Genomic DNA, 22,979 nt, shown 5'->3' with positions numbered 1-22,979 from the left:
CTAGGCTGTACCCTCACATTCTGACACCAGTGCCATTGGAGATGCATCATGGCCCCCCAATCAGCAACCGATCCCCCTCCGGCACGGACAGCAGCAGCACAATGCAGGAGGTGGATATTTTGGCCTAAACCTGACATGTCCTAGTATCAGAAATCCTGTTAGCAAGAAATCCTGGACTCGAAAATTCAAAAACTGGGCATGCAAACTGCGTCACTCCGCCAGCTTGTTCAAGAAGCCCAGAGTCCAGCAAGGTAGCGTCCTTTTAGGGAGTAAGCGCGCGCGAGAGAGAGCGAGAGCGAGAGAGAGAGAATGGGATGTTGGGGCATGGACCTAAATCTAATATCTAGTACTCATTTTAACATAGCAAAATAACTTTTTTAACCTTTAAGGCTTTAAAGTTAATGTTAATGGACATTAATGTTTCCAGCTAAATAATACTGTTTTATGTATGTTTTTTTATTTGGTTATAGTCCCCCCTGTAAGTCCCTAGTGTTGACATCACTGCATACATTACTGTTTGTTTTTATTTATTGATTTTTTTTTTCTAAATTCCTTTTTACTAAATTTCATTTTCTTGGCAGTCTTTCTTTTTGCATGACTTGCTCACTCAGGGGCGAGAACAGTGGAGCGTAGAGGAGGGTGGGAGATTGGCACAGTGTAGGAAGAGTTTGGCATCACAAATCTGATGTCCTCCCAGTGCTGATGAACTATGGAGTAAAGACAAGCTGTGCCTGTGCCAAGGAAATATTCCTTCACATCACACCTCCCTTCATTGTCCCAAGTCCACAGGCACTGCCAGCAACAATCATCTCAACTGCACCTGCTGACTCAGTGTAGACAGCGTAATGCAACTCACATCATTACACAGATAGCATAGATGCTAAGTTACCAAGCTGATGTTATGTAATTGTTTGTAGTTCAGAATACATATAGGCTTATCCTGTAAACTCATACACAGTAGCACTGCTCCAAAACAATAACATATGATGTAGCTGTAGTGAAGTAAGTGAAGGTCATAATATGTTAGAATACAGTGTGTGCATTACCAAAGGATTGTAAGTTACTGCCGGGCTCTTTTGCACACGTTTAGGCTTTCCATATGGCTACGTTTTATCATGCTTTTCAAGTATTCCAGTCATCTTGCATGTAATCGTGTTTATGTGTGTAAAGTGTGTAGCAGTAGCTTAGATCTTCTGTTACAAGAGCACATGCATGAGCATGTATGTTATGTTCTACACGCGTGACTAATAATGGACCATTACCTGTAAGTAACACATATACCAGGCTGTATATATTTTATGTTAATTTTTATGTTTTATTTTTCCCTTAAAAATGGCTGTGGTGATCCATGTACACACTCTAATGTCGCAATCCCAAATATCAAACACACTGACCAATATCACTGTTGCTCTGACATAGATCTTAAATGTGATATTGGGCTACATTGTCTAATGAGTGGGTGGAGCAGTGATGACTTGGTGAGAATGAGAGCGTGGATGTGTGGGTGGGCTATACTGTATTTAACTGGTATTTTAAAATATGTTTTTGCTTTTAATGAATGCATTTACCACTACTCCCCACACCTCACGAAGTTTTTTTAACAACTTTAAATTCACAAAGACCTCATTTTAAAATTGACATCCACAGAAAGTATGTTTACACAGTTTACAGATTTGCATGCATGTTAAAGAAGTCACAATGTTCTGTGATTTGAATGGCCAATTCTTAACACTGTGCCTTTGTGTTTGTTCTCCGTGTCTGTCCTTTTGCATTTGTATGTCTCACTGTCATGTGCATTTTTCTGTTTCTGTTCCTTTCTTGTATGTCTGTATCATCATTTGTGTGTTTTTTATACGTGTGTTTGTGTTTTTGTATCTTTGTCCTTGTCTATCCCTTTTGTTTTCATCCCTTTCTCATTATCAGAAGCAGATTCAAGCAGTCAGCTGTTTAAAGATGGGAAGGCAGGAGCACCACTTAATCCACCGCAGCCTTCTAAAGGACGTTTTCAGGTAGGAGCACATTAGCTGATTCTTGTTAGTCTCAGTCTTTGGCACAGTCTGAACTAGGGCTGCAACAAAAAATTTTGGTAGTCGACTAATCTGCCAGTTTTTCTTTGATTAGTTGATTAGTCATCGATTAATGTTTCATATTCATATGTTTCCGGGTCAAAATAATGACCCAGGAAGCGCTTAGCAAGTATCATCCTGAGCAGTTTCTGACAGTTAAGCTAACATAAACATGACGGTACGAACATTTACATGAACAAGGTATCAGTGTGACGAACTAACTTAACTTTCTAAAACTGACCCATTCAGAGTTGATGTCACAGCTCCAGGGGGCGGGCCTTAAATGTTCGTGCACAGCAGTACTGCTGTTGTGAAAGGAAAGCGCTGCTTTGCACAGTCTGCATTTAACTTTGCTTGTTTTCTGTGAAATGCTTTCACATTTTTTAAAATCTCTGTTTCCATTTTCTGCTGACCTCCTGTTTTGCAGTTCGCACTACATTCTTTTTCCTTAGTATTGTCTGCAGTCTTGGCAGACGATATAGGTGATACTTCCCCCATAGCTTCCTGTAGTGTATTGCAGTTACAAAAACACATTTACTTGGTATTAGTATATGAAGCGTTGACAGTAAAATTTTGCATCAACTAATTTTTATAGTTGAGTCATGAATTATGCCGACAAAATGTTGCAGCCCTGGTCTAAACAAGCAATGAAGATTTCTCACATTATTAATCACCAGGTGACTCCAGTGCCCCAGACCTCTCCTCCAAAGGATCGCCCGTCGGGCCATGGTGGTGGCACTCACAGAAAAGTTGGCCGTTTCTCTGTGACCCAGACTGAGACTAAGAAAGATGACAGGCAGACTGACAGCTCGCCAGTGTCTCCTGATTTGGTGAGGGAGAGGAGGAAATCTCGGGTAAAGGAAGGAGATAAAGAAGAAAGTAAGAGAACGCCATCAATGGCCCACGCTCCTCGAGGTCCTGGCCACAGCCACTCACCCCTTGGAAGCAGTGATGATGATGATGAGAGTGAGCTAGAGGATGAAGACCTGCGAAGAGAATTACACAAGCTCAGAGAAAAGTAAGTCAACAAGGGAAAGAAGTTTTATTATTGTACAAGACTTTTGCCTCTCCATTTATTGAATTTTCTTCTTTGTGTCTCCGTTTATTTTTGTTTCTTTCCCACAGTACATAACCGTTCTCTTTCTCTGTAGGCACATCAAAGAGGTGGTTTCCCTTCAGGCTCAGCAGAACAGAGAGCTCCAGGAGCTGTACAGACAGCTTCGTTCCCTCAAAGACCAAAGACAGAGTCTGCCTGCCTCCCTATCTCGTACCCCTCCTCTTCCTGCAGCGCCCCCTGCCCTCTCACCTCGCAGGCCCAGGCCAACCAAAACAAAGTTTCGGGCCAGGCCTCACTCTCACATAGACAACAATGGAGTTACACATGCTGGTGAGGCTTTTACTATTTCTTCCTCACTTTCTTGTTTTGTTTTTTTAGATTTGCTCTCTGCGAAACTGTGTCTTGTATGTCTCATCCAGGGATTCAGCAGTCAAGCAGCTTTTCAGGTAGTGAAAAGAATAGGCTGTCACTGTACTGCAAGCCAGAGCACCTTACTACGCTACCTGCTAAAAGAGGTACGGTTTATCCTCGTAGTGCTAAAATCGGGTCAGCATACCATAATTAATGTCAGTTGGTGCCATGACGAGTCGCCTTGTTTTTCCACAGATCACAGTCCTCTAAGAAAAAGTACATTCACAGACGAGCTGCACAAACTTGTTGATAATTGGACAAAGGAGACAGTGAGCACCACCCCGCCTAAGCCTTCACTGAATCAAATTAAGCAGATTCAGCAGGTGCAGGAGTTGGGAGGCTGGAGCCAGGGAACTGAGGTAGGACTACACATGAAAAGTGTTGTTGGTATATCAGGCATGTCTTTCTTAATAATTAATTATTTGGATAAATAAACTTTATATATTTCAAATGCATTTTACTGAAAACTGTGGCTTATTGTTTATGAGAGGAAAAAAAATCTTTTTTGAGTGTGATTTTGAATTACCAAACAATTCTTCATGGTTTTTGGTGATGATGATACAACTAAGTCAGAAAGCTTTAAGAGTTTTAGACAGTTCTTGAGCCAAAAGTACCAAAAGGTTTGTTTTGTTATTGTAGTCATAGTCTCTAAGTATTTACTGCTATATTTGTGCAGGTGGCTCCCCCAGGTTGGTTTCCAGTGGCACAGGCGCCCACAACCCCTGCCAGTTTGACTGTGGCACCCTCTTCCCATTACACGGGTGGAGGAAGCCTGTCCACCCTGCACTCTCCAGGACCTCCACCACAAACACACTTGGCTCAAGTCCCGCAGATGCAGCAAAGTTTACACCTTCATCAGTCTCTCCCCCTCCAGCAGATTAGCTATCCACAGTCCCAACTCTGCCAGCAGATACCACAGCCCCTGATGCAAACTCCCATGCAGTCTCAGTCTTTATCACAGACACCACCCATCGCCCAGCCTCAAAGCCAACCGCTGCTGCCTTCCCAAATGCCCACATCACCAGTGTCCACCGCTACATCTTTGCTGCCTGGTAGTGGTACCGCTGCACCCACAGATAGCGCTGCTGCTGCTGGTGGGGCATTTTGCTCCTGTTCCTCACCCTCTTCCACCTGTTCCTCATCGTGCTCTACTGCTGCTCTACCTACCAGTGCCAAAATTCACCAAACACCCCCCACCTCTACTCTTCCTCTGGGACAGAAATGAAACCAGGTGAAGTGTGAGGCCAATATGAAGGTCCAAGAGATGGACGTAAAGCAGATCCATTTAGAGTGTTAATTCTGTGTACGTGTGCGAGAGTTGTGACTGCAATGACATATGGGTTCTAGTGTACTTGTGGATGTGATGGGAAATGAATGTGAAAGAAAGGTGATAGGTTGTAGCATGTACAGGCAGAGGGTAATGTGAAGCATGGCTGGGGTTTCTGAATCAGTATTGAGCTGTATAAAGTCTTTGATGTATGAGTGTGTGCATTTATGAGTGTGGGTGGATTATTTGAGTACATATCACTTCTGTCTTTGGACACAAAATAACATTAACGTTTTTGTTTGCAAACCAACTCAGCGGGACCTGAAATCTCCCTAAGCAGAGACGAGAAGGACAAAATATTTGACGGTGTTGACATTTTTCTTTGGATTTGTCAATGCTTACAGTGAAAGGACTATCAATTTTTAAAAGTGCAATTAGTAATGATCATCTAAATTGATCAGCACGTATTGTTTTCATTTGTCTTTAAGGCATAAAATATTTTTGTAGAAGCACAATGATTAATACCTGATGCATAGGGGATTTTGTTCATCATATTTTAAAACTGTAAGCCTACAGATCAAGTGTTTCAAAGGCAATCAGAAAAAAAACCCCAAACTGACAGCAGCATGTTTCAGAGGTCAGCACTTATCCGGCTATCCATTTAACTGCAGTGCAAACAAACACACTGTCGAGGTGTCGTGTACCTGTACAGCATGTGCTTGATTTTATATTGTTTTATGTTTGTAACAAAATTAATATGACCAGATGAATCCATAATATGATGGTAAATTCAAATCTGCCATCTCTGTTCAGTAAATATTTGGGTGCATTCAACCCAGGACTGCATGATTTTATGGCTGGCTTGACTTGCCTAGTGCAAACTGCTTGCACTCGCTGTATATTCATGAATCTCACAGTTACTGTTTGCAGCCCACTGAGGTAACGAGTCATATACATTTGCTTTCAATATGATATGATTTCACATTTGACATTTTCCTTTATTTCTGCTGCATATCATCTATACCAGTGCTGAAGAGGACGATTTAAAAGGAAAAGAAAAAACTGCCAAGTTATCATTAACTAAATTATAAAGGTATTCTCATATTGCCTTTTTCTAAAAATACTGCATTTTTGTGAGCGTGTGAGTTTATTTTTTTCTGTGTGACAAAGTGTTGTAATAGTCCTGGTATAGTGCATTAATTCATGCATCAAAGCAGCCTCTCAAATGTCACTGTAGTCAAGTGGAATTGTTTACGCTGCCTATGTTTTAGGCTTACTTTCTAAAAGAAGAAGAAGAAGAAGAAAAGGAAAACAACAGAAACAAAACAAGTGAGCGCTTCAGTCATACACCAGTTCTAAGTTTGATCAACACCAATGTGAGATCCTCACATGCTCATGTGTCAGCTTTGTTTGGCATTGTACAAATTCCTTGTTTCAATTGTGAGCAATTTAATTATTAAATATAGCCTGTTTGAATTCAACGATCAGAAGATGCAATGTGGGCCACTGTGCTTTATGCACACAACTAAAGGTTTACTCGAGTCAAACATCCTTCATTTCTTGATTTCTAAACTCATTTTGTAGTTGAAGACATTCAGAGTAATATATCATCAGCAGATATATTACTGTACACTCTGACAGCTTATCAGCCATACACACATTAGACCATCGATGGTTAGGTGTTAATACATTTTTTTGGTCTAATAAATAGCCAGTAGTCAAAGCGGTATTTCTGATTTATTAATAATAGATTGTGTGCCACAGAAAACATGTGATTTAACAGACAAAGACTGCTAAATGTAAATCAAAGGCATGAAACACGAGTGGTTAAGAGGAATAGTTCATGCCAAGTGGTATGGTTGTTCAGAAGCGGCATAATCTAGAATATAAATTTACAGTACTCAGTATGTGTTGCTTTTCAAGACTACCCACATTTTCACAGAGATGTACTGTAGTTCATTATTAGTGAAGGTGTGTGTGTTGTCATGTCTGATACTAACATGCATCTAACAAGCTACAGCTTAATGATTATGACTCATGAAGAGAAGCTGACTTTGTCCTTGAAGTGTTACCAAAATGTTATCGAAAAGACAAAGATTATTTTTGTATTTTGGAATGAGGTTGTACAAATTGTAAAATTGTGTTCTCCCCGCTACAAATCAGAGGTTATTTGAAACTAGAAAACTGGTTTTCATCCATGTTTACATGGGACTCCCTGTCTTGCTCTAACTCTGACAGGCGAAGCTCATTCCGGATCATATTCAGATCATTTTTGGTTATTTTGCCATCATATTTTAGTTTTGAACCACTGCAGCCCAGATGGTACATAAAGTAATGACACCTCACCTTCCCACTGAGCTTTAGGTCACATTAAATGAAATTAAAATAAAATTAATACAAATTAAACAGAAAATCTGGGGGCTCCCAAAATGACACGATTGAGAACCATGGTTAAAAAGTACATTTGGGCAGAAAAGAAAACTAAAGGAATAATGTATGTTGCGGGTGATTTAGCCTCTGTAAATTCTAACTAATTCATCTGTTGATTTTATTTATGTTTTGTAACTAATCAAAATAAATGATGTCAAACATCAAATGACACCAGTGTATAGGAGGTTTATTTGTACCGTAAGTTCACTGGGCACGTGGGATGTTCATATATATGCTATATATATGTGTTATTATGATGATAAAACACAATAATCATTTGTAAAACAAGTAAAACCTGGGCTACATTGCCAATCAAAAGTTTTTTTCTTTAATTTCATGACTATTTACATTGTAGATTCCCACTGAAGGCCTCAAAACTGAATGAACAGATATGGAATTATTTAGTAAACAAAAAAGTGTAAAAAGTCAAAACATGTTTTATATTTTAGATTCTTCAAAATAGCCACCCTTTCCTTTGATTACTGCACCCTCTTGACATTCTCTCACTTAGAGAAGCTCATTTAGAGAATGGTAAATGGTAAATGGCCTGTATTTGTATAGCGCTTTACTAGTCCCTAAGGACCCCAAATCGCTTTACATATCCAGTCATCCACACACCCATTCACACACTGGTGATGGCAAGCTACATTGTAGCCACAGCCACCCTGGGGCGCACTGACAGAGAAGGCCAAGGGTTTGCAGGGCTGTCAACAAAGCGAAGACTTGCTAATTTCAGGAATCTAAAATATAAAACATAATAGAATTATTTATCATTTTTTTGTGCTACATATCTCCCATATGTCTTGCTTCATGTATTTGATGTTTTCGTTATTTATCTAGAAAAAACATTAAATGAGAAGGTGTATCCAAACTGCTAGTCTGACTGGCAGTGTATATATATCTGTTAGTGCCAGACGTTTTTCTCCATTCTCCAGAGGAGCCTCACAGATCACAGCAGCTAACACCACTTGACCTTCGGTGCATTCCTGACCTGGAATCGCTGTTAATCATAATGCCAGGATGTGAGAAAGAGTGCCAGGGAATAAAAACATTTTTTATAAATAAATTTCATAAGTGACGAAGGGCCTTAGGCAAATTAAAAAGAGAAAAAGATAATTGAATTATAAAATATATGTACACTTGAATCACAATCCTGATCACGACACTCCACCAGTTGCACTCTTAATTAATGTGTGGTTTGCATTTCTTAACACAGGTTCAATAAAATGACAACGTGAAAAATAATGACGTAAATACAAACTTTTTAAATTATAAAATCAGGTTACTGAATGTTGGCAATAATTATTTATTTTACTTGAAAAGAAATATCCGTTTCAAATTATAGTTTGTATTCTGACTGACATAAAGTGTGAAGGGAAAAGAGATTAAAAAAATTACAATTAAACGTTATGAGGGTGTGCAGTTATTTGACAAATCGTATGTACTCGCATGCTGATAATTATGTAGTACATTTCTGTTTCTATGAGATGACGGAAAAAATACATGTTTGCAGCGTCTCCTGACGCATAGAACTGAATTTCCGCACCGTAACGTAGTTTCCTGAACGCAACTCAATTTTTGACTGTCTACAACTTTATTGTCCCCGCCACGGCAGACAACGACGAACAACGGTCTGACGTTACTATCTTTGAAATGGCGTCGATGCAGTTAAATACGATGTTATTTGTTGTTGTTTTGTTAGTTTAGGTCGCTTCGTGCTACAATTTTCTGGTCCATTGTGAATTTCTGGACCTGGCCTTTATATTTGGGCATTACAAAGTTGATAAGCAAAAATGTGGTGAAGCAAATTGGTAATAATTTACGTTGCATAATAAGGCCGCAGCTAACCCCGAGCTTGCGTAGGGATTACAACGGCTTTTCAATAGTTGGCCCAGCCGCAGCTACATTTTGGTGAGTTGCTATCGTGGAAAGAAAAATCCAAACGTCTTAACCAGCAACAACGTTTTCCTGGCTGAAATATACTAGCTGCATCAGATACATATAAGGGTTCATTCACGCTTCGTAGCTACTTTTGCTTAAGTTAACATCTTGGCAAATAATTTTCTTCTCTAACTACATCGCTTGCTAACGCGGCTAACGTTAGCGTTAGCCTACTTGCTGTATGTATAAGTGCGTTGATAAAGCTAGCAGCACAACATTCACTATGCATAGAGTGTTTACAAACGGAGCTAACGTTAGCGTTAACAGCTGTTGAGCAGAAGCGATCTTGAATTTTCGTCCGGGATGAGTCTGAGCTTATCTGCAAAGATTAGTATTTGACCAATATGCACCGATGCTCATTAATTCATGTACCACCGAAACAAAATGCTGATCATTCAAGTAAACGACTAAACTTATTCGTTATGACGGGAACAGGATTTATATGTTGCTCTAATCAGCTCTCTACTAGCGAGTGTGGGGTCATTATGGTGAGCTGCTAACAAGTTTTGTTTTGTTTTTCTTTTTTTCCCTTTATTTTAACAGGTTTTCAAGTAAACCTCTGGACATGTGCATCAAGTAGAAGAATCAGAACGTGAAGTGACAGATTTCACCAGCCTTACCATTAATACATAAATAATAATTCCTTTTGTTGATTAATTAGTCTCTCCTCACTCGTTTCCATTAGATTTGAAAATACTTTACATAAATATCTTGCACAAACACACTGAACATGGCATCAGTGCCCGTGTATTGTCTGTGTCGTCTGCCATATGATGTGACACGCTTCATGATAGAGTGCGACATTTGTCAAGACTGGTTTCATGGAAGGTAGGATGTTTTCCTGCTTTGACCCACTTTATTAGATTTATGATGTGGTTACATCTGTTGTCTTCACTGTAAAATTTCTGTGTCTATATTGGGTAATGGAGCCATTCTTTGTTTTGATATAAGTATGCTTTTTTGTAGCTGTGTTGGAGTAGAGGAAGACAAAGCGGCTGAGATTGACCTGTACCACTGCCCCAACTGTCAGGTCACTCATGGGCCTTCTGTTAGTAAGTTATCATTTCTTAAGTAAAACTCTCAGGGTTGGTGTTATTATTAGTTGACTTTTTCATAGAAATGTACAGGTTGAAAACTGTTTTCTCCATTTTCTTAGTGCGCAAACGCCGGGGAGGCAATAAGCAAGTAGATGGAGGTGCCACTGGAGGAAGAGACCCAAGTAAGCCTGTTAAGACAGGGAGCGCACAGTTTGTTAGGGAGCTACGGAGCCGAACCTTCCCGAAGTAAGTCTCACCTGCCATCCTGCTAAAACAAAAGTTTGAAGAAAATCATGGTTTGTAGTGTGTTTTTCACATTGTAAGAACTTAATGTACTATTGCTGTTATAATACCTTGGCAACTAATTTCTTAGTCAACTAAACAAAGAAAAAAATGTTGCACATAGTACTCCAAACACACAAGAAGAAGAAAAACACTTAAACCAATGTTAAATATGATATGAAAACGTTACTTCAAAACATGTTCACGTTTTATTAAAATGTGACAAATTAACATTCGAAAAACAAATAAACAGCGACTGAAAAGTGTGATAGACTGTGCCATGCATAATGAATTCCCTGGCCATCCAATAGATGTAATCTCTCCAGCATGTTCCAGGTCTACTCCGGGGCCTCCTCTCGGTAGGACATGGCCGGCCAGAACACCTTACCCTAGAGAAGCTCGCCTTAACTGGCTCCTTTCAATGTGGAGGAGGAGCAGCTCTACTCTTAGCCCCTCCCAAATGAACTCCTCACCTTATCGCTGAGGAAAAGCCTTTTCACACCTGTGAGAAAGCTCATTTTTGCAGCTTATTCTCACCTTTATATAACTAGAAATAATAGTGTTGACAAAAAAAATCAGGCAAAGATGAACAGTTTAATGACGATGCTCCATCGGGTGGCAGATGGCTGCATAACATTTAGGACACAACAATTTACCAGCATTTAAAATGTAAAACAATTAGATAGTAGGGCTGGGCCATATCATACTGTTCACGGTAATACCGGTATAATGTTGGGCAATAATAAAAAATGAAATATTGCGATAGAATATGGGTAAAATGCGCATGCGTAGTGCCTTTGTTTTCATACGCACATTGCGGAAAAAGCATGGCGGCGACAGAGAATGAGAAGGGCGAAAGCGGATCGTTGAATGAAACGGACGAACCAGAATTGGTTTGTAAAAATGCTGCAGCTTCAGTGGTGTGGAACTGGTTTGGCTTTCGTCCGTCAGATACACAACAAAGCACTATTTTTGGTAGAGCATGCTAGCAGGCCGTCGTTGTTACTGTGTTTTTTGGAAAATACGGCACACTTAAAATCAATCCTTTGATTTTTCTGAAAATCGACAGTGCCCCTTATAATCCCGAGTGCCTTATGTATGAACTCTGGTTGTGTTTACTGACCTCGAAACGATTTTATGTACACGGCGCTCGAAAATCTGTCAAATGTTGTAGTACGACTTTGCTAAGCTACAAACCCGCACCGCTTGATGGATTGTCGGTGCATTACAGCTATCGTAGGCAGGCGCCTTGCGGAGTGATACGTACTGTGCTTAAACATAATATTACCGTATTGTGTGTATATAACCTCTTTTTAAGTTTTGTGGATGTTATACATGGTTATGCTGAGGATATGTCGGCCAGTTTCCACTGGAAATGCCTTTTGGTTAAACTGTCAGCGAGGAATTTGCACTGTTACAATTTTATATAACTTTAATGCACATAAAAAACAGCTGCTTGTTTAAGTGAAAATACATTGATGTTTTTTTTTTTTTGCACTAATAAAGTTGTGGAGTTGTAAAGTATTTTGTCTTCTGTCAATGATATCGTCAGTTATATCGTTATGGCAAATTTTCAAATGTATATCGTGATTAATATTTTTGGTCATATCGCCCTGCTCTATTAGATAGATTATAGTGACAGTTAGTTGTCTGGTTGACTAGTTGATAACATCCCAAATACATTGCTATTAAAGTTGATTGCATTACATTCTACTAGTCTTTATTGTGGAGCAGGGAAATTATTTTACTGCTATTGTTAAATAATCATCATTATTACCATTGCATTAATAATATAATCTGGAGTTTATATTGCATTCAGGGGTTGAACAGTGTGTGTCTTTCAGAAAGGCTAAAAGTAACAGGACAGGAAACAGGCTTGGAGAGTTTTGCAGAAGTGGAAGTTATTTTGAGCAGCAGGCTAAGACGAGGCTTTAACAATGTAACAGATAGCTTTAAGAAGGCCTTAAGCAGTTATGACTATTTTATACACAATGCATATCTGTGCTTATTAAAGAGTTGGAGCTCGGTCAATTAATTGGGGGTCGGAAGCTTTGTTCGGCGCGATGTCCGGACAATCTATTGTGCAAGTGACTTGGAGCCATAGAAGGAATTGCAATACATGCTTACAAAACACTTATATATCAGATCATTTTATATTAAGGTTTTAGTAGAGGTTCTTGGTTAAAACATTTATTTAGTAGAAGACATACACATAGTCTCAGTGAGCTTCTGGTCTAGTGAAAGGTCAAAAGTGCAACAGGTGAATTGAGAAAGAGCATGTGAGGTCAACACATACACACACATGAGTTAGATTTATTTAGAGGAGAGATTAGTCATGTCTGGTTGTAACTGCAAAAGTGTCTCGGTAAAAGAGGAACCGTCCTTGTTGTCTCGGCAAGAAAGAGGAACAATTCACTTTAAGACAAGAACGGAAAGTACCAGCCATGAAAATAGAAGATGATTTTCTGGGTTAAAAGTCATTGTGGTGTTGATCTGATCTATGTATAAAATGTATCTGTGACGCATGAAGGGGCGTCAGTAAACAAACCCTGATGTTATAAAATAATTGTTTGTGCTTTAGTAAGTCGGAGATCACTTGCTGTCGGCGTACAGAGTGTTCTTCCCACACGTGTGTTCATTAAAATCATTGTTTGACCAAGAGCTCCTGGACCATGGGTGGTTTGTACTCTCCCTCCTCAATTGTGAACCTTAACATTATCTAACACTGGTCTTGAAACCGGTTGGTGAACCAGCAACACCGACTACTGACTGAATAAATATTATAATTTCAGGAATTTAGTGGTTGCTGGTTTTTGCAAGGACTTTAGGTTGCCAGCCAGTCGCTAGTCCTCTGTGTATGTGTGTGTGTTAGTAAGGGAGACTGGTGTTATAGTTTTTACTGCTTACTCCATGTGTCACTATTTTAGTTAGCATCCTGGGTTTTTGATCTTTAATGTAATAACACTGTAAATCACTCTGTCCTATTATTGTTTTTGTTTTTTTTCTTGTGATCAGAGTGAAAACGTACTTTTTGTTTTTCTGTGACAGTGCGGATGAAATATTGCTAAAGCCTTCAGGGGCCCAACTTACAGTTGAGTTTCTGGAGGAGCATTCATTCAGTGTACCTGTCATGGTTCTGCGGCGGGATGGCCTGGGTATGACCCTACCTCCATCATCATTTGGCGTCAGTGATGTGGAGCACTACATTGGTAAAGTTACAGTTACAATTTAAATTATGGTTAGGTTGTGTTTTTGTAATCAGTAAATTCGTTTTTGTTTGCTTTGTTTTCTGAAACCTGTGCATTTTGTTAAATTCAGGTTCGGATAAACAGATTGATGTAATTGATGTTTCACGCCAGTGTGATCTGAAGATGCGTTTGGGCGACTTTGTTGAGCACTACAACAGCCCCAACAGAGACAGGGTCCTCAATGTCATCAGCCTGGAGTTCTCTGAGACCAGGTATGAAAAGACAGTCATTCTACTAAATATACGTTTAAATAACACATTGTCGTTACTGGTGTGGAGTTTTGAAGACTAAATAAAAGTTTTGGATTTATCTTAGACTGTCAAACCTGGTGGAGACGCCTAAGATTGTGAGGAAACTTTCCTGGGTGGAAAACCTCTGGCCTGAAGAGTCTGTTTTCGAGCGTCCCAATGTGCAAAAGTACTGCCTAATGGGAGTGAAGGATAGCTACACAGACTTCCATATTGACTTTGGAGGCACCTCAGTATGGTACCATGTCCTCAGGGTAAGTGTTAATTGTTTCAAAGGTTTCTGTTCACATTCATTTTTTGTGTTTGTGTTTTAAACGAATAGTTTTGCATCTTTTTAAAGCTTCCCTTATTGTGCTTACTCAGGGTGAGAAAATCTTCTATTTAATTTCCCCCACCCCTGCCAACCTGGCACTTTTTGAGCGATGGAGTTCATCATCTAACCAGAATGAGATGTTCTTTGGGGACCAGGTTGACATGTGCTATAAGTGTTCTGTCAAACAGGGAAACACCTTGTTCATACCAACAGGTAAGCACTTGGGTAATTCTTTTTGTTAGAGCAGAGTTTTGTTTTGTCAGATATCTCAAACTAATTACATTAACTCAGCTACAATATGAACATCAGGCATTTCATCTGGTTTCTACATGGGCATACATGATGACAACACAAAAAAGCCGTAGAAAATAAGTAAAATAGAAACTGTCTATGTTTCTGTGGCGCAGTCTTGTTTCTACCAAGTATATTGCAACAATTCAGCTTATAGTTCAATATCCAAACAGAGGTCAAACAGCTTTTAAAAGTTACCAGTGAAGAAGAAGATGATTGGTGTGCATTCTTTCTCTTTGATTTAGATTATGAAAGCAATAACATGCCACAAAATGTTTTGTGAGCAGTAAAGATTACAATGGTGTTTACAACACTGTTTTTGTGTATGCACCATAATGCCTAAGTTACATTTTTATATTTATACACTCTTATATTTATACACAGTTGTGTAAAAGCCTTGTTTTAGAGAGACGAGCCAAAGCTGAGAAAAAATGATCTGCTTATAGTGTGGATTTTTATTTATTTATTTTTTAACCAGGGTGGATTCATGCTGTGCTCACTCCAGTGGACTGCCTGGCTTTTGGAGGAAACTTCTTGCATAGTCTCAACATTGACATGCAGTTGCGGTTAGTGTTTTGATAAACTTATGTATGTCAAGTATATTTAATTGAGCATAATTGTATTCCTTTTGACTGAAATGTTGAAATGTCAGTGTTTAGACATGGCGGACGAAGGAACTTGCACCCTTAATTGTTGTGGTTCCTCACTTCTTGTTCCTCAAGCCTGAAGTTCTGTATTTGGTTAAAATTACTATACTTGTGGGTTGTTGTTGTTGTTGTTGTTGTTTTTTCCTTGTCTGCAGAGGTATTTTAACCTGGTGGCAATAAATAACTTTTTGTGATGTGGTATTGTTTAGGGCATATGAAATAGAGAAGAGACTAAGCACAGCAGACTTGTTCAAATTTCCCAACTTTGAGACTGTGTGCTGGTATGTAGGAAAGCACCTTCTCGATACTTTCAGAGGTAAGGGCTTTGGCTTTTATTATGTTTTTATTTGAACTACTTGGCTGGTCTGTGTTTGCTGTTAATAATTGTTGTATTGCTAACTTTGTGGTGTTTGGTCTGACAGGTTTGAGAGAAAATCGCAGGCATCCTGCCACTTACCTGGTTCATGGGGCGAAGGCCCTAAACAATGCCTTCCGCAGCTGGACCCGCAAAGAGGTAAAACCTTAAACATTTGCAATGTAATGTCCCATTTTAGTCCGGTTTTACTGATTCTCTTATTGCTTGGTTTATTTCCCTTCTAAAGTTGACTTTGAAATATGGGAAGTTTTTTTTTTTTTTAAATTATTATTGTTTTGGCCCAGAGAATGCTACTGATTGGATCAGAAATACAGCTCTACAATTGTTTTAATACATTAACTTTAATGCAGTAAAATCTATAGTGTCATAAATGATTACATAAAAGTTACTGCATGGTATTTTTCTTGTTTAGAAGCAAAACATTAAATTGCAGCAATGCTGTTAAGAAAACTGCTAATTTGGGATGTTTTTATTTGCTCCCTAGCAAAGAGTTAAATGAGAAAATCAGCCACTTTCATGTCTGCCTCTGTCAGATGGCCGTAAACTGCTTATACCTCTGAAGCTTGTTTGTTTAATCAGTGTAGAAATGACGTCCTGTGGCTTCGCCACGGTGTTATGTCTGTTATGTCTGTTTGCCTACTGGTGGTGGTCAGAGGGCCCGGTGGCGCCTGTGTCCGGCAGCCTCGCCTCTGTCAGTACGCCCCAGGGCAGCTGTGGCTACAATGTAGCTTGCTATTGCCAGTGTGTGAATGTGTGTGTGAATGGGTGGATGACTGAATGTAGTGTAAAGCGCTTTGGGGTCCTATGGACTAGAAAAGCGCTATACAAATGCAGGCCATTTGCCATTATGTCTTGGTTCTGAGCACTTGCCAGACAACCAGCAGAGACTCCAGGAAGTTACCGATCACTGACAGGAAATACTGCTGCATGACCAAAGTCATTACACTAATCTTACCCCTCGGCAGCCATCATGGCATTGCCCTCAGGCTCTGAGCCTGTAACTTTTCCTTGTAACATCATTTGTGTAACTGATGTAGTGACATTTCTACAGTAAAATGATATATGGCCATTTCCCCATTGTGACAGTTTGTAATGTGTGAAATAATGATAAGAATAATAATCATAGTAACATAAAAAGAGCATAGTATCACTTGTAGCTTTGGAAAATGTTGTAAGGAGATGATTGATGATTATCTCCTACACTCAGGCTTTAGCAGATCATGAAGTGGAGATTCCAGAAACCATCAATACTCAGGCGCTGGTGAAGGACCTGGCCAAGGAGATTCGTCTGGTAGAGGTAAATGAAATCACTGAAAGCTTCTACATTCTACAAATGTTAATGTTTAAATGTTTTTCTTACTCTTTCTGTGTTTTAATGATTTTAAAAAATAATCTGTTTTTCAGGATATCTTTCAGCAAAACATTGGCCGCACTGGTCCTCAGTTTCCTGGTTCGCCACTCTCCAAAGCTCCCCTCACCACCTCTCAGAATTCAGGACGGCCCCCTGGAAAAAAGAAAGGGCCCAAGCCCAAGGAGATGACAGGGGGTGTTGGGCCCCCAGGAACCAAAAAGAAGAGTCAAAAGGGACTACTTAAAGCAGAAGCAGGAGAACTCGATCTGATTGAGATCCACACCAAACATACACTCAAGAAATTTCAACCTGGAAAGTCAAAACACAAGAACAAGGTATGATGTTTGCAGATGTTTGTGATGATAATGGGAATGCCTATCCAGCATTTTCAGTGAACAAGTTTCATTTTCATATATCCTTATAGTGATGATCTCTCTTTGCAGTTGGAGTTACCATTAGAGGAGTTTGAAGGGAAGATAAATAAAAGCAAACTGAAACTTGTGTTGACCAATGGAAAAATTCAAGGGTAAGCTTTACAGCCATTTCAAGGGTTCCTGTTGGTTCTGTGATCTTACTACAGGTCGATGTGTTTACCTGCTGTTTTTTCTGGCTTCAGTAAGAAGGATGGCAGCAGTAATGGTGCAGGAAGTGCTAGAAACTACAAACATCTTGCGACGGAGGGATCCAGTCTGTCCGACTTGGAATCTGAGGATGAGTTGCAGATTGATGAGACCCCCCCTCCACGACGGAAGACAGCTGGACTGAGTAAGAAGAAGAAGCTGAGTGGTAAGTGTATTATGCATTCTTGAATGAAATATATACATGTGTTTAATCTGTTCATTCATTTATTCATCTATTGCAAGTAAAATTTAATCATACTTAAGTAAAGCTGTTTGAATGCTGGGACTAATAACAAAATGTGGTTTCTAATAGGGCTGGGCCATATTATACCGTTCACGGTAATACCGGTATAATGTTAGGCAACGATAGGAAAATGAAATATCGCGATAGAATATGAGTAAAACGCGCATGCGCAGTGCCTTTGTTTTCATACGCACATGGCCGATTGTTGAGTGAAACAGATGAACCAGAATTGGTTTGTAAAAATGGTGCAACTTCAGTGATGTGGAACTGGTTTGGTGTTTGTCCGTCAGATACACAACAAAGCACATTTTTTTGCAGAACATGCAAGCGGCCGTCGTTATTGTCGTATTTGTCGGACTAAGATGCTCTTAAATCTGGGAGTAATCTGGGTCCTAAACTCAGTACCCTTCAGGTCAAACAAACACTGCAGCATCACTGAGAGTTAACTGTCTAAATTCTTTCATCTTTAATAAAACGATCAGCATTGCTGCTTTACCAGGTGTAACAATTCAGTTTAACTTCCAGGCATCCATGAAAACAAAATTTATTACATTTAACGGAGTTAGAAGTTAGCAGGAAGCTAGCGGAAGTTAGCTCGCTAGTTTCGCTAGTTACCTAAGCATGATATAGCATGTTCTGACTGAGAGATTTCTGAAAAAATTCAAACGTACAGCTCTGCTATCACTTCCAACATAAATGAAGGCAGGAAACTAAACAGCAGTGACGTTTGTAGGGTTACTGAAGTTGGGCTAGCTGGTATATAATGATGTGCTACGTGATCGCTAGCGACACAGCTATGTTAGCATAACATAAACAGTGAAGCTGGAGGACGAACACTAACACTTTTCCACTTATAAAAGTTAACGTGAAGGTTCTTCATGGTTAGAGACAAATGCAATCGCATGGCAGGATGCTGTAAACGGACCAAACGTCAGTCAGGAGAACAACTGAGATAATCCATCCACAATACAAGGCTAGTCATTAATATACTGCAACAACATGGGAATAGAGCAGCTGCCAGAGAATTCAACATCAATGAATCAATGGTACAGAAGTGGAGGAAGCAAGAAGAATGAGTTTAATAAAGTTTGATTTATCTAACTGCTTTGTTTAGCTCAATGTGCCTTATGGTCCAAAAAATGCGTACTGCACACTGCAGTTTAATGTTGCAAAGCACCTCTTTTTAACTTCAGTGGATATTATACATGGTTATGCTCAGGATATGTCAGCCCATTTCTACTGGAAATGCCTTTTGGTTAAACTTTCAGCAAGGAATTTGCATTTGCACTGTTACATTTTTATAAAGCTTTAATGTACATAAAAACCAGCTTCTTGTTTAAGTGAAAATTAATGGAAGGTTGTCTTTTTGCGCTAGTAATGTTGTGGAGTATTTTGTCTCGCATCAATTATATCGTCAGTTATATCGTTATCGCAAATTTTCAAATGTATATCGTGATAAATATTTTTGGCCATATCGCCCTGCTCTAGTTTCTAATATAATTCAGTAGTAGTTTCAAAGCTGTAATTTAATAGTGTTAAAATGTACCTTCAGGTCTTCCTAGAAAGCTGCCCAGAGCCAAACCCTGCTCTGACCCTAATCGCATCAGAGAGCCCGGAGAAGTTGACTTTGACATTGAGGTGAGATTATTATTGAAACGGCCATCCTTTCAGGTCTTTGAGTTCCAATTCAAATGTGTTCTTTACTTAAAACAGTCAGAAAAGGTCAGTCCCAAAGATTTAAAGAAACTATTCACTACACTATAATTAATGTTTCATAAATCATAAATCGCTTATATTGATTTTGTTATCCCCTGCTGAGCAAACAAAAGCTTTATTTCATAAGACAAGCCATGGAGTGTTGACAAGAACTTGATGTTCAGTTTTTAAACAATTGATGTGGCTTCAGGAGGACTACACCACTGATGAAGAGGCACTGGCTGCTCATGGAGTGAAGGGTGGTGCAGGGGGCATTCTGGACTTACTGAAGGCTAGCAAGCAAGTGGCAGGCTTGGACTCTACAGCAATCGGGTAAGATTGCCTGGATCATCTGTGTGTTGGTACTTATAAATAATCATAATAAAATGGTACTGTGTGAAGCTGTGCAGCTGAAACACCCAGAAAACTTTGTATACCTTTGTCAAGAGTGGAGGCGGGTGAAAATGACTCATATTGTTGATGAAGTAATCTTGAAAACCTTTGTTTTACAAATTTGCAATGGGTTTGGGGTCCCACTTTGTGTAAGAGTTTTATATTGCGAGGTGATTAGTGATGGGCTGTGTACTTTTCTCAGTGAGGAAGCCCCAGCCTCTCCCAGCACTCGTGATGCCATTCAAGGGATGCTCTCCATGGCCAACCCCCCTTCGTCATCCTCCTCCTCATCCTCTTCATCTCCTTTGTCTATATCTGGAGGCCTGACAGAAGGATTAGGGGTCGTCAAGGAAAAGGGCGGCAAGGCTGTATGGGTGACAGGAGGGGTCAAAAAGACAGCAAATTCTGAGAAGAAACCTGTCATTCAGCGACCTGGAAAACGTCCAATTAAACGACCAGCCCGTCACCTTAGTGACGAGGAAAGTCCAGATGAACAGGAGACTCTGGGAACTTGTTTTAAAGATTCAGACTATGGTGAGCAGTACAACTTTGATTAATTTTCCTGATCAAGCCAAAATTTAATTATGATAATTTTTTTTAATTATTTATTTTTTTAAGTTTACCCATCCTTGGAATCTGATGAGGAGGATCACACCAACAAGACTAAGATGAAGCGGAAGAAAAACTGGGATGACACACCATGGAGTCCAAAAGGTAAACATAGCAGAAGGATCGATCAAATTTCTTTTTAGCTTTCTGATGTTTAGTCACTCAATAACTTCTTTTCATATACAGCCAGGGTGATGCCCACCCTTCCCAAACAGGATCGTCCAGCCAGGGAGGGAGCTAGAGTTGCCTCTGTAGAAACTGGCCTTGCTGCAGCTGCTGCCAAGCTGGCACAACAAGTGAGTGGGGGGGAACTAATAAAAAAAATCTTGTCTTCTAATATTCCTTGGAAAAGATGAAAAACTTTGTTGTTTGTGCAACAGGAGCAGCAAAAGCCTGCTAAAAGGAAGTACACGAAAAAGCAGCGTCCCCCTGCTCCTGTCATCACTCCACCTCCTGTTCAGACCGAGCCAGCCCCACCCTCTCCAACACCTGCCCCAGAGTCTGCAGCAGACGTCAGCCCAGACAGAAGAGTGGATTATTACTCTGCTAGTCTGTTGGACCATGAATATACAGCAGGACCAGGACCTTTTGGCTCAGGAGGACCTAGAGGCAGTGGAGCCATGGCTCCGGGTGTATTTCTTACATCAAGAAGACCTTCCCTGTCTCCACAAAATAGCAGCTCTCACTCCGGTGCATCCCCTGCAGGTTTATCCAGTCAGGGCACAACAGGAGTTGGTCAAGGTGAGCATAAACTTGAGTAAACTTTAGTTTTGACAGCATGATTTCATATTTTATAAAGTTTATTTGTTTTTAATGTTTCCCTTATACCTTGATTTAGGGAAACGTCCAAAGAAAGGACTTGCGACTGCAAAACAGAGACTTGGAAAAATCCTGAAAATTCACCGCAATGGCAAACTTCTCTTGTGAGAGGTGTTGGAAATGTGGCTGAAGACTTGAAGAATGAGAATGAAGAAAAGACCTGAAGTAGGTCTGAAGGAAAAAGAGACAGTAATCTATATTTTTTATTCCAGATAAATTTGTTTACTGTTTTTACTCGTTGCCGAACCTCACAAAAAAAATTCTTGCCCTACACCAGTTACTCTGCCCAGTTCTGCTCACCCTCATCTGCATAAAGGTATTTTCAGAAGCACATGTGTGGCTTTAAGTGAATCACTGTAATATGCTGGACAAGCACTTAACGTGGTAATTAACTGTTAATTACCACCTATTTGACGTCACATTTGAATTTCAGAATGTCAGGTGGATATTGATTTAACGTGGTAATTGACAAAGGCAAATGGTTTCTTTTGTTTAGGCCATTTTAGAGGTTGTATTTATGTTTGTACTATCATCATACATTTTTTTTTTCTTTTTTTAAAGGGAAAGAAAACAGTTAATGTGATATTTGTATAGGCCCCTTTCCCATGCAGAAGATCCATTGGTGCAAATACTGACAGAGTTGTAGTATTATTTTTGTTTAGTTTCCTTTTTACCTAATTTTTATTACAATAGAGGTTGTACAAAACTCAAGTGTGTGCATATAATATGCGACATGTATTAATTCTTTTTGAGAAATTTGCCCCTGATGTTTGTATAGAAAATAGATCTCCATATATTGTAGCTCTACCTATGACAGCTGACGTGCTAGACTAATGCCAGGACTTACCACCATTATTCTATTTATTCTTTTCATATTTATTTAACAGGGCAGAACTTTTGCCATCTCTTATCCTGTTTTAATGTTGTATGTTTTTACAATCTCATCTTCTGGTCCCCACGTCAAGTATTTTCAACCACTTTATGCTTGTACAAAAACTGTAGCCATTGCTTTGTTGTCACTGTAAATACTTGTAATATTTGTAATTAATATAGCTGCTTAAATGCAGAACAATTTTAGACTTAAAAACAAACAAACAAACAAACAAAAAAAAAAATGGTTCCTGCATGTTGCCGTAAATTGCGCCCCGGATGTTAGCAGGACTCTTGGGTCAGAAATAGAAATGTGTTTTTGTATCACAGAATGTACTAGTCCTAAAGTGTTGGCAGAGATGTAGATTTAACTTTGTGAAGGTGCAGGACATGAGTTGATATGTAAATATATGTTGTAATTTAAATTCTTTTATAGTTCAAAAACTTTCAGATCTTTCGTAACATGACTTGTACATTATACATTATACATGTATTTGGGAAATATCTGAAATAGTTCTTTTTTATATTTGTATGCAGTAACTCTCATGCTAAGTCCATGTTGTCTTGTTAGTGTTATTGGAAGCGTGCTGGAAAATGCCCTTGTTAAATTTCATCCATTTAGTTTTATATTAATTATTGTTGATTTTCACTCTTGTGTTGGTGTGAACTGTGCATTTTAAACATGATGTGTTTTAAATACGACCTGGAAATGATAAAATATACCTTGGGCAAAATTTCTTTTTTTCTTTGAGTTTATTTGATGA

At 39.3% G+C, this 22,979-nt stretch overlaps 2 protein-coding genes across 8 annotated transcripts in view; both read left to right on the top strand.

Moving 5' to 3' along the window:
- The window catches only part of wnk3 (WNK lysine deficient protein kinase 3), a 39,499-nt gene extending 32,066 nt beyond the window's left edge, over positions 1 to 7,433 (top strand). For 3 of the 7 annotated variants that reach the window (XM_080898435.1, XM_080898432.1, XM_080898433.1), the window contains exons 19-25: positions 5 to 251; positions 1,924 to 2,009; positions 2,744 to 3,084; positions 3,218 to 3,453; positions 3,543 to 3,638; positions 3,730 to 3,893; positions 4,211 to 7,433. In XM_080898435.1, the coding sequence (XP_080754561.1) occupies positions 5 to 251; positions 1,924 to 2,009; positions 2,744 to 3,084; positions 3,218 to 3,453; positions 3,543 to 3,638; positions 3,730 to 3,893; positions 4,211 to 4,759 (1,719 nt within the window). In that variant the 3' untranslated portion in view covers positions 4,760 to 7,433. The remainder of the gene's footprint in view (positions 1 to 4; positions 252 to 1,923; positions 2,010 to 2,743; positions 3,085 to 3,217; positions 3,454 to 3,542; positions 3,639 to 3,729; positions 3,894 to 4,210) is intronic. The other 4 variants (XM_080898434.1, XM_080898436.1, XM_080898438.1 and 1 more) reach the window with 4 other exon arrangements.
- Positions 7,434 to 8,838: 1,405 nt separating this feature from the next.
- phf8 (PHD finger protein 8) lies at positions 8,839 to 22,952 on the top strand. The gene is made up of 22 exons (XM_080898537.1): positions 8,839 to 9,142; positions 9,716 to 10,000; positions 10,139 to 10,224; positions 10,329 to 10,455; positions 13,540 to 13,700; positions 13,810 to 13,951; positions 14,055 to 14,241; positions 14,351 to 14,513; positions 15,070 to 15,157; positions 15,448 to 15,554; positions 15,661 to 15,752; positions 16,822 to 16,911; positions 17,019 to 17,300; positions 17,409 to 17,491; positions 17,582 to 17,751; positions 19,382 to 19,467; positions 19,736 to 19,857; positions 20,120 to 20,451; positions 20,536 to 20,631; positions 20,713 to 20,822; positions 20,907 to 21,267; positions 21,365 to 22,952. The coding sequence occupies exons 2-22, from the start codon at positions 9,903 to 9,905 to the stop codon at positions 21,451 to 21,453; spliced, it is 3,072 nt and encodes a 1,023-aa protein (XP_080754663.1). The 5' UTR covers positions 8,839 to 9,142; positions 9,716 to 9,902; the 3' UTR covers positions 21,454 to 22,952.
- The last annotated feature ends 27 nt before the right edge of the window (positions 22,953 to 22,979 follow it).

Source organism: Rhamphochromis sp. 'chilingali' (genome assembly GCF_963969265.1).
Source record: "Rhamphochromis sp. 'chilingali' genome assembly, chromosome: 12".
Lineage (NCBI taxonomy): Eukaryota > Metazoa > Chordata > Actinopteri > Cichliformes > Cichlidae > Rhamphochromis > Rhamphochromis sp. 'chilingali'.
This window is presented reverse-complemented; position numbering and strand designations above follow the sequence as displayed.